The sequence below is a fragment of the Salvia splendens genome, chromosome 6 (genome assembly GCF_004379255.2).
Source record: "Salvia splendens isolate huo1 chromosome 6, SspV2, whole genome shotgun sequence".
Lineage (NCBI taxonomy): Eukaryota > Viridiplantae > Streptophyta > Magnoliopsida > Lamiales > Lamiaceae > Salvia > Salvia splendens.
In genome coordinates, this window is record NC_056037.1 from 12,812,377 (window position 1) to 12,824,907 (window position 12,531).

The 12,531-nt window shown below is 39.1% G+C and overlaps 1 protein-coding gene across 1 annotated transcript; it reads left to right on the top strand.

Moving 5' to 3' along the window:
* The first annotated feature begins 6,327 nt into the window (after positions 1-6,327).
* LOC121807491 (profilin-3-like) lies at positions 6,328-7,010 on the top strand. The gene is made up of 2 exons (XM_042207729.1): positions 6,328-6,469; positions 6,544-7,010. The coding sequence occupies exons 1-2, from the start codon at positions 6,338-6,340 to the stop codon at positions 6,814-6,816; spliced, it is 405 nt and encodes a 134-aa protein (XP_042063663.1). The 5' UTR covers positions 6,328-6,337; the 3' UTR covers positions 6,817-7,010.
* Positions 7,011-12,531: the final 5,521 nt, after the last annotated feature.

Here is a 12,531-nt window from a genome sequence, read left to right on the forward strand (position 1 = left end):
ATCATCCCCGGCATCTGGGGCATCCCGCCCATTCCACTTGCAACCGGGAACGTGGTAGTGTGCGATTTGCTAGTGGCTGGGGAGTCGCTGTCGTGGTGCTCTATTTATCTTGAATAGAAATAAGAGTAGAGAGAGAGAAACTCGTTAATACAAGTGGTGCGAATGAAAATGAACCGAAACCAGCCGTATATATAGAGTTTTTTTTAAAAAAAATTGCTCTCATTCGTGCGCTCATCCGTGGAGGACCCACAATAGCAGACGAGACGACGGACAAGCTCACGGACGAGGGGTCGTCCGTCCAGCTCGTCTCCAGCCATCATATGACAAGTAGGCAATGATGCAAATAGAGCAGAGAAATTATCATAAATGATCAATCCAGCTCGAACCATAATAAGACCCCAAAAAAGAAATTTCGGTCGCAATAGTTGACGAGTGGCTCGCCGGTCGCTCGTCCGGCTCGTCCACTATTGTGGATGCTCTTACACTCTTCTCTTACAATTTTCAATCTGAAGTGTGCAACTATGGCAAGCCAACAACCACCAAACAACCAAATTCCGGAACACATGACCCGTCGTCCCTTCACTGCGATGAGACGGAGATATTGTTCTAAGTGAGGGTCGCTGCATTCGCGAAGCCACACGTAGGAGCCCAACCAAACTGTTATGCTTTTTGGGCAGCCATGACTCAAAATTATAACAACGATCGACCGACTGAAACTCCACTCCACACGTTGAAGATGATTCGAGCTCATTATGAGTGAGTAAAACAGGAATGCCAAAAGTTCTCTATCATCTACATGCGCAAACGAGGGCGGCTCCGAAACAACCAAGATGACATGCTCAGGTCGGCATTGACGACGGATATTATCCACCATTAATTATCAAAAGTTAATCGGATCGAGTTTTTAAAAATGTAAAAAATGAATTAATAAAATTAATCAAACGTGAAATTTGTTATTGAAAATAGTAATAAAACTTAAAAGTGGCAAATATTGGCGGATAGACTAGTTACAACTAACAAGTAATGGTGGAATCATGGATTTTTACTATTTACATCTACAAAAGTAGTCTTATCAATATAATACAAGGTATCTATTGCAAAATTAGTAAAGTAAAAAAAACTCCATGAAAAGAATAGATAGAATATTGTTGGTAAAAAATGTGATCCACTTAATTAAAGATTGAAAAATGGTTATACATGAATAATTTTGGTGTATAGTTCAAAATTGAAGAACATGATTACATGACTTTTTTTTGGTGTATAGGTTATACTATCTTTTATTCTCTCACTTACTTTACGTTCTCCTCTTTAATTTTTAACATGTCAATTTCTTAATTCTCATGTCCAATAAAAATGCCTCAACTACGTTGGATCGGAGGGAATAGTAAGTAGCAACGAAATGAAGGACACAAAATCAATGGTAAAATATCTCCTACCAAGTTGATTAGCCCAAAATTAGTTTTGGTTATTGATATATATGTTAATTATGGGGCCTAAAATATCTCCTACCATATTTAGGATTTGTTTTTTTATTGATGTATATTTCCTCGTGATAGATTTATTCCTTATGGAATATGTTTCCTAGTTTGACTAGAATTATGGCTCTCTAGTTGCTTAAAAATAGAGGTGCCCCCTCATTGTCAAATTATCCTGAAATTATATAGTGAAATCCTTGGCTTGGCATCGCCCCCAGACGTTGATACACATTGCATCGAACTGGGTAAACAATTAGTTGTGTTCATTCTCTTTCATATTCGTGATTGTCTGCGTTTATTTCCCAACAACTGGTATCAGAGCCTAAGGTCTAAGAGGCAGAATCATGATGGGGATCGACGGGAAGATTGCTGTAGAGAAGTTCGACGGATCTGATTTCAGATTTTGGAAGATGCAGCTTGAGGATTACATGTACGGTAAAGATCTGTGGAAACCTTTAAAAACCAAAGCCGAAAAGATGGAACAGGAGGAGTGGGAGCTGCTGGACAGAAAAGCAATGAGCGCGATTAGGCTATCGTTGTCCAAGGATGTGGCTTATCACACGACTGCAACAAAGTCGACGAAGGAGATGATGATCTTGGAGGACATGTATCAGAAACCATCAACAACAAACAAGGTACATCTGATTAGATGATTGTTTAATTTTAGAATGCAAGAGGGAAAACTAGTGCAACAACATCTCAACGAGTTCAACATGTTTACCTCGCAACTGAACTCGGTTGATATAAAATTCGCTGATGAAATTCGTGCCCTAAATTTTCTATCATCTCTGCCTGAGAGTTGGGCTGACACAGTGACAGCAGTTACTGTTGCAGAGACAAACCTGACAGTTGACAGAGTAAGAGATCTGATGATTGGTGAGGAAGTTCGCCGGAGAGAATCAGGATCTTCAACTTCTAGATCAGTACCGAGTACAGAACAGAGAGGCAGGTCGAAGGGAAAGCAAAATCATGGAAGATCAAAATCCAGAGGAAGGAGCCAATCCAAGAAGGATTTGGATCAAGTTAAATGCTGGAATTGTGATGAGTTTGGGCATTTTAGAAATCAGTGTGAGACACCCAAGAAGTATGAGAATAAGGATCAGAAAGACAAGAAGACAGCAAACGCTACCATGTCTGATGACGATGGCGAGGCGTTGGTCCTCAGTGTGAGTAGTCCGATGGAATCATGGGTGTTGGATTCTGGAGCGTCGTTCCATTCCTGCAGCAATGTGGAGATAACGGAAGACTACGATTCTGTCGATTTTGGGAAGGTACATCTGGCTGATGACGAGCCCTTAGATATCATGGGAAAAGGAAACGTGAAGGTAGTGACATCCAATGGATCCTTGATAAAACTGAATGGAGTCAGACACATTCTGGATTACAGAGAAACTTGATTTCGATTGGGCAACTTGATGCAAAAGGGTACACCGTGACGTTTGGCTGCAACAACTGGAAGATTACTAAGGGAGCTATGATAATAGCTTGAGGTAAGAAGGAGGGTACATTGTATACCACAACTAACTCTAAAGATTGCATTGATCTTGCAAGTGAGGCAAATAATGCATATTTGTGGCACTGTCGTCTTGGCCACATGAGCGAGAAAGAGATGAAGATAATGTGCTCAAGAGGTTTACTGCCCAGCCTGAAAATTGTTGAAGTTGGCCTATGCGAGGATTGCGTGTTTGGGAAACAGACATGGGTGAGTTTCTCAAGAGGAGGCAAAAAATTGAAGACACAGAAGTTGGAGTTGGTCCATACTGATCTATGGGGACCAGCACCTGTGAAGTCCCTAGGAGGCTCTGAATATTATATGACTTTCATCGACGACTCTCGAAAGCTATGGGTTTATTTTCTGAAGAGTAAATCCGATGCGTTTGAAGCTTTCAGGAAGTGGAAAGCCCTTGTTGAAACTGAAACCGGACTGAAGGTGAAGTGTTTAAGATTCGATAATGGAGGAGAATATGAACTTGCAAAGTTCAACGAGTTTTGCGCCGAGAATGGAATTTGCATGGAGAAGATTGTGAAAGGATCTCCACAGCATAATGGAATCGCAGAGCGCATGAACAGAACGTTGAATGAGCGAGCAAGATGCATGAGGTTGAAATGTGGATTGCCAAAGAATTTTTGGGCAGATGCAGTCAACACAACTGCATTCCAAATCAATAGAGGTCCATCAGTTCTGTTGGAGTTTCGGATACCCGAGGAGGTTTGGACAGGAAAAGAGGTGAATCTATCTTTCCTACGCATTTTTGGTTGTGTTGCTTATGCTCATGTTAGTTCCGTTGAGAGAAGTAATTTGGATGCCAAATCTATTAAGTGTGCGTTCATTGGTTATGGAGGCGATGAGTTGGATTATAGACTCCGGGATGAGCAGAACCGCAAGGTTATTCGCAGTAGAGATGTCATTTTCAATGAACAAGTATTGTACACGGATAGATTGGTGGCGTCGAGTCCCAGCAGTTATGAGCCCCAAGTGGTCGAGCTAGACATCTCAAACTCGAGTGGGAGCAAGGAGAATAAGAATGCTGAAGAGGTGCTTGAAGAAGAACCAAGCACTCCACCACCGACTATTCCGCTGCCTAAACAGACTAGTGAGCAACGTGCACCTGATAGGTACTCGCCCTCTAATTTCTATTCGTTACTTACTGATGGTGGTGAGCCTGAGTGTTATGCAGAAGTTGGAGAAGGCCTTGATAAACGAAGGTGGAAAATTGGCATGGATGACGAGTTTGTCTCTCTTCTCCTGAATGACACATGAGAGCTTGTGGAACTTCCAAAAGGGAAAAATGCATTGCATTGCAAGTGGGTCTATCGAATCAAAGGTGAAGCTGATGGTAGCAAGCGCTACAAGGCTAGGCTGGTTGTCAAGGGATTTGAGTAAAGATATGGTATTGATTATATAGATGTGTTCACTCATGTTGTGAAACTAACTACTATTCGTTTAGTGTTGAGTATGGTAGTTGCAGAAAATCTATTGTTACATCAGATGGATGTAAAGACGGAATTCCTTCATTGTGATTTGGAGGATGAGTTGTACATGACACAGCCTGAAGGATTCGTAGTAAAAGGAAAGGAAAATCTTGTGTGCAAGTTGAAGAAGAGCTTGTATGATTTAAAGCAAGCTCCAAAGTAGTGGTACAAGAAGTTTGATGGATTCATGATGGAGATTGGATATAAAAGATGCTATGTTGACCATTGTTGTTACTACAAGAGGTTTGACAAGAGCTATCTTATACTATTATTATATGTTGATGATATGTTGATCGCAGGAGGTGATCAAAAGGAGATGGATAAGTTGAAGATGCAATTGTCTGAACGATTCTCTATGAAAGATCTTAAAGAGGCTAATCAAATTTTGGGCATGAGAATCGAGCGTGACAAGGCGGCAGGAAAATTGTATCTTTCGCAAGCTGCTTATATTGGTAAGGTTTTGGAAAGATTAAACTTGGATAATTCGAAGCCAGTAAGTGTGCCTTTGGGCAGTCACTTCAAGCTGTCGAAGGAGTCCCCGAGTACAAAAGAAGATCGTGCTGAAATGAAGAAAGTTTCTTATACTTCTGCAATTGGCAGTGTTATGTATGCAATGGTGTGTACGAGGCCTGATATTGCACAAGCAGTGGGAGTAGTGAGCCGGTTCATGGGTGATCCGGGTAAGAAACATTGGGAAACAGACAAATGGATCATTCGATATTTGAGAGGTACTACAGAAAGAGTCTTATGTTTCAATGACAAGAATGTCGAGCTGGCAGGTTATGTGGATGCAGACTTGGCATCCAATGATCTTGATGGGAGACGAAGCACAACCGGGTATGTTTTTACTTATGGTGGTACTGCTATTTCATGGACTTCTAAGTTGCACAAGACCATTGCTTTGTCTACTACGGAGGCGGAATATGTAGCTGCGACGGAGGTAAGCAAGGAGATGGTGTGGTTGCAGAGTTTCTTAGATGAACTTGGGAAGGAGAACAAGAGTAGCATACTCTACAGTGATAGTCAGAGTGCTATTTTCTTGACGAAAAATCCAGCGTTTCATTCTAGGACAAAGCATGTGGAGTTGAAGTATCATTACATCCGACACCTATTGGAGATAAAAATCCTGCAACTTGAGAAAATACTTGGAAGTGAGAATCCTGCAGACATGTTTACTAAGGTGGTGACCTTAGAGAAATTGAAGCTATGCATAGCTTCAATTGACCTTGGAACTTGAAGAGAAGGTTAGGCGATGCTAAGCGGATGTAGGGATTAGATCACGAGGATATGGCTGTTTATGAGTTGTTAGTCTCCAAGTGAGAGATTGTTAATTATGGAGCCTAAAATATCTCCTACCATATTTAGGACTTGTTTTTTCCTTGATGTATGTTTCCTTGTGATAGATTTATTCCTTATGGAATATGTTTCCTAGTTTGACTAGAATTATGGCTCTCTAGTTGCTTATAAATAGAGCTGCTCCCTTATTGTCAAATTATCCTGAAATTATATAGTGAAATCATTGGCTTGACATCGCCCCAGACGTAGATACACATTGCATCGAATTGGGTAAACAATTCGTTGTGTTCATTCTCTTTCATATTCGTGATTGTCTGTATTTATTTCCTAGCCAGATATGGTAATGTTATAAGTATATGATATCCCATAATAATTAAGTAAGAGAGAGCTTGGTGTAACTCGAACCCTAAATATAGAAATGATATTGATAGTGGGTGGTTAATTCCATGAGATAAAGACGGAGGATAATAAAGAAATAGAAGGCGAGACGCACGAGTGTCCATTCAGTGGTTTGAGTTGGAAACATGTCATATTATATATATGGAGCAGAGAAAACAGGATGATACATAGATATATCAATTAGAGCATTGAATATGTCGTGGCAAACTTACGTGGATGAGCACTTGATGTGCGATATCGAAGGGCAGGCTGGGCTGAAACTGACTGCGGCGGCCATCCTTGGCCACGACGGCGCTGTGTGGGCCCAGAGCGCCACCTTCCCTCAGGTAATTATGTGTGTGTGTGTGTAGATGAGAGATGATTCTTTTGTTACTGAATTGTTTGATAAAATTCAATGCAGATGAAGCCGGAAGAGATAAAAGGGATATTGGACGACTTTGAGGAGCCCGGGACGCTGGCCCCGACCGGTTTGTTCTTTGGGGGAGCGAAGTATATGGTGATCCAAGGAGAGCCGGGCGCGGTGATTCGCGGGAAGAAGGGGTCAGGAGGCATAACTATTAAGAAGTCGGGGCAAGCACTGGTGTTCGGGGTGTACGAGGAGCCGGTCACGCCAGGTCAATGCAACATGGTTGTGGAGAGGCTGGCTGATTACCTTATCGATCAGGGCATGTAGATGTGGCATTGCTCATAAAGGTCTCACTTCACCTTTCCTGGCCCACTTTCATACTAGAGTTTTCTTCCTTTTCCCTCCTTTTCAATCCTCACCTTTAATATTCCAATTCTTCATTTTCCCACGTTGTTACCTACTCAGAGCGGTCTAATAATTAATATCAATAACGTACACGAGATAGTTAGTGCCTTGGAGTTTCCATCTGTAGTAGCCTGTTGCTGAACATTTCATTTTGGTAACATGATACTGGCTTAGAAAGAATCAAAATCAGAGAAAAGAAACAAGAATATAGATGATCAATAACAAATTAAACAGGATGCACAATTACTACATTTTTATTGTTTGATAAATGAAACAAAAATAAATATAACAATATTCACATAAATAGTGAATCGAAACCACCATAATCACTTTATGCTTTATGGTGTATAACTCTTATTACTAATTGTTTTAGGATAATACTCTATGGATTTTTATCATGATATGACATCAACATTGTTAATACAAGAAAAAAGAAATCTAGAAGTGGTTCCTTTACACTGACAACAAAATGTCAATGGAAAATTGAAGTGGCTTCTAAATATTAGCAAATGCTACTTAGTTGGCTTCTAGACACGAGTTAAAACTATCTAAATTAGCCCTTTAACACAAGTCAAAAACTATTGATTTAACTCTTTGACATCAGTGAAAACTGGTAATGATGAATTAAAAAGCTTTTTGACATGAGCATAAATTTTCAAATAAAAATTGAAGAGCTGCTAAATACAAGTATAAACTATTTATTAAATTGAAAACTATTGCAAATTAAATATTCCCTCCATCCCATAAAAATATAGACATTCTGGATGACATGTGTTTTATTGCACAATTGGATAAGTAAAGAGATAGAAAGAAAAAAATCATTATAGTATTGTTAGCGGAGAACGGAACTCACTTATTAAAGTTGGAAAAAGAAGTTATCAAAAATAAAATAGGCTATTTTTAAGGGACCACCTTTTAGGTAAAAGGTCCATATTTTTATTAGGTGTAAGAGTATAAAAATTCCCAATAATATGGCAAGTCTCCGAAATTGAGTTAATCAAATCAAGTGCAACATTGGAAAAAATTCAATCAAAGTTTACTAGAAATAGGTCCAATAAATGTTTGTACAGTAAAAGATAACGTCTCTTTGTATAATCTTGGTTAGCTTATAAAAGGATGTCCAACAATTGGAAGAAGATCATCCAAGCCAATATAATATGGTCGTTAATTATAGCATTTGTATCCTTTAACTTTCCGCATCCTAATTTCTATCATGTTATAAAGTGGATCAAATCAACACCAAGATGGGAGGAAAATCAAGTCAGCAAAGTTTACTATAAATAGATTAAAAGATTATTTGATTTATGTATAGTGTAAGCAATAAATTTCAACATTTAAATAAACTATTATTAATATTTGATTTGATTTAATGATGACTTAATTTTTAATTTAATTAACTAGCTGGTTAATTAATTAAAAATTGATTATAATAAATAAGCTTAAAATTTATACTATTAGTCATATTTTCAATCTTATCAATCAAATACATTATTAAATTTATTTCAAACATAATTTATGTAATCCAATATTTACATAAAATCCAATTTAATTAATCCTAAACAAAGATCATCTTAAAATTAATGAGTTATACATACTCAATCCCGTTATTATATACTCCCTCTATTCCACAGTAATAGAGGCATTTCATTTTGAGCACTCATTTTGAAAAAATGATAATAAATGGTTAAAGTAGAGAAATAGTAAAGTAAGATAGAGAATACTCTTATATACCCTTATCTACCACATTCTCTATCTTACCTTACTCTTTCTCTACTTTAACTATTTATTACTCCCTTCGTCCCAGCCTAAGTGAGACGCATTCCTTTCTGGTATGTCCCAACCTAAGTGAGGCGTTTCCTTTTTTGGCAACAATCAACTCACTCCGCTCCTACTTTATCCTCTCATCTCTCTTATTTTATCCTCTCTCTTACTTTATTCATTCTTACTCTTTCTTACTTTATCCATTCTCTTACTTTTTTCTCTCTTTCTCTTTCTTACTTTACTCTCTCTCTTACTTTACCATTAATAATTTAATTCACTAAACACCACTACCTAAATTCTTGTGCCAAAATAGAAACGTCTCGCTTAGGCCGGGACGGAGGGAGTATCATTTTTCCAAAATGAGTGTTCAAAATAAAATGCCTCTATTACTGTGTGTTATAAATCGGATTTTGGAACTGAGAATTGAAGAACACTATTTCGATTGAGAGAAAAATGAAGAAATCATATTGAATTCAACAAAGGAAACGAGCTGTGTATTTCTGGAGAAGATACACAAACTAACTAACTAACTAACAGCCTTTTTATCTAACACAAATGAACACCTAACGGCTAGTAAGAATGGACGGTCAAGATTAGAACAATCTAACTAATCTCCATCTAACGGCTGTTGTAGCTCGACAGCTTCTTCATCTCTTCTTCAGCTCTTGAGCTCGATTAAGCTCAATCACTCATGCATTGATCAATCACACAACAATCCTCCACCTTGATTGATCAAGGCTTACTCAGACTTGAGCCTGCAAACATTCACCAACCTTTTGCAGAGCTCGAACTTCTCATTCGGCAATGGCTTTGTTAACATACCAGCGGGGTTTTCACCCGTGTGGACCTTGAACACTTCACACTTCCCTTTTCTATCCCCTCTCTGATAAAGTGCAATCGGACGTCTATGTGCTTACTCCTTTCGTGATATACCTTGTGTTTTGCCAAGCAGATTGCGCTGTTGTTATCACAACCAATTGAAATAGCATCCAACTCATAACCAAAATCTCGAGCAATCCATTTAACCCAATAGCTTTCCTTCACCGCTGTAGTCAGCGCCATGAATTCGGCCTCAGTAGTTGATAAAGAAACTACACTTTGGAGACTCGACTTCCAGCTAATAGCTGCTCCAAACATTGTGAAGATGTACCCAGATTGTGACCTTGTATTATCAAGGTTTCCCGCAAAATCAGAGTCACAATACCCAACTATAACATCTCCTTTGCATTCATCATCTCATCTGAACAATATGCTAAAGTCTCCAACTCCTTTCAAGTACCTCATCAACCATTTTAATGCACACCAATGCTCTCTTCCATGATTGGACATGTACCTGCTAGTCACACTCACAGATTGAGCTACATCTGGTCTTGTTAAAATCATAACATACATTAGTCCTCCTATAACATTTGCATATGGAATTTTCTGCATTTCTGCAGCTTCAGCTTCTGACTTAGGCCTTTGATCTATTGATAGCTTGAAATGCAGGGCCAGAGGGGTTGCTGCCTCTTTAACATTATCCATCTTGAACCTTTGCAACAGCCTTGACACATAGTCATATTGTGAGAGCCATATCATCTTTCTTTTTCTGTCTCTGATGACGTTTATGCCCAATATTCTCTTGGCTGAGCCTAAATCCTTCATCTCAAAAACAACTTTCAAGTCATCCTTTACTGACTGGATTTCATGTTAGAGTTTATATACTAGAAATCACCTTTCGAGTGATTGAATACTGTAAAACTCTATATTTTATTTTCCAATGGATGCAACAGATTATTTTTGTCATAATGTTGTTATGTTTTACATTTAATGAATGTTTATTGCATATTTAAATGTATAAGCAACGTAACAAAGTCTAAGTCTTTGTTTTAGTAGACCGATTGTGGGCGTCGTCCACTTTAAGGTAACACGGTCAGTTCTGAACAAAGAAAAATAAGAATTTCATAACCTAGATAGGCCTAGACTACCTATCGTGAAAGGTTGCAATGTCAGTCCGCATATTTCTAAGCCTTACTAAAATAAGATGACATTGGTGTGGTATAGCACTGAATTGGATCTAACAGCAAGACGAGTCTTTATGCTATCTATTGAAAGACGAGTTTTTGATAATTAATTTCTTAATCAATGTACGTTAGCATTGAGCATAAGGTATTGATTATGCACTACTTTGACTTACCAAATGGTGCGGGCTTTTCGCAACCCAAGAATCCTGGTATATTGGGTAGTGGTGATTAATATCTAGCGGTGCTAGGATTGCTATTATATTGAATCGTGCACGAGGTGAGTCTTGCGTGATAACGTCCACAAGAGGAGCTCGAAATAAGGTTTTATTATTCGAAACCTAGCTAGTTGGAGTTTGATTACTCTATGAATAATAAATAATCGTTTCTTGCTAAGTCCACTCTTGGAGTTAATAATATGTTAATTAATTAAGTTCATAGCAGACATTAATTAATTAATGGACATTTCTATCTTAAGCACGAGAAATGAACGACAAACAGATGGAAACCCGGAATACTTGTAATTTCAGATTTGGATGGGCAGTGCAATATTACTTTCGTAGTGGCTGCTCGTAATATTCCAATATAAGCTTATATTAAATTGTGGGTTCAATTTAATTAGTAAGAAGCTAATTGGGGGAGACCATATCCAAATTCTTCCATAGATCCCTGATTGAGCTCAATATGTGACTTAATATAAATAGGAGAATAAAGGAGACAGAAAATAGACCTAATTATTATCATAATTTTCGTCCCCCTCTCTTTCTGGAAGAGGGACAATTTTCAGCTCCCTCCGTGAGCAGTTTCCGTCTTCTGTATTTAAGTCCTAGTATTCTGGTGAGATCAGCCCACACTGATATCAGTTTACAGTCCGAGAACCAGTCAGAAGATCCGTGGTTTAGTACTCAGAGCATCTCCAATGGCGGACGTCCGGTAGGACGTCCGCGACGGGCGACTGGGACGTCCGCCATTGGAGCGTCGAAGGTCAGATACGGACGTCCCGTGAGGACGTCGGGTGTCCTCGGACGTGCGGGCGACGGGCGGGCGGACGTCCGCCATTGTGGAGTGGGTCGGACGTCCGGGTCGGACGTCCGGTAAATATTTTTTTTTAAAACTCTATATATACGGCTCGTTGAACTTCATTTCATTCGCACCACTTGTGTTAACAAGTTTCTCTCTCTACATCTCTAATTTCAAGTCTATCTAGAATGTCTAGTGACAGTGATAGTGAGAATGAATTGGAGGTCGCTGTGGAAGGTGCGATAGATAGGCTGCTACAGAACGATATTATCGAAGAGGTTTGGACGCGGAGGGGTTGACGTTGATGTTATTACTTTTTTTTTGTTTTATTACTATGTAATTTTTTTTCAAATCATGTATGTTTTTTTAATGAAGTTGATAATTTTTCCCGTTCGTATTCGTGTTGAAATTTTATTTCCGTAAACGTAAATTGTTTTATTTGTGAATTTGTGATTTTTTTTAATGAGGGAAGTCCTAGTGGGAAGGGCGATGGGAAGGGCGGATTGTGCAGAGGATGTCCTAGTGATGTGGCAGTGGGATGGGAAGTCCTAGTGACGTGGCAGGAGGTGTTTTCGGGATGTCCTAGTGGATGTCCGAGTGGGACATCCGCCCACTGGAGATGCTCTCAAGATCTTCACGTGGAGAAGGCGCTAGCTGATAAGGCCTATTTCATGCATTGGTTTAGGGGTAAAATGTATGCTACTTGATCAGTTTATCGCGCAAAGCAAGTGTTAATTGTACAGGAAAGCCGCTTGACCAAGGCAACAAGGCCAAGCTGATCAAGTGGGTACAAAAGGCGAAAAAGGTTAAAAATCGGGAGGAATGATCAAAGGGGGTGATCAAGCAGTTAGGCGGG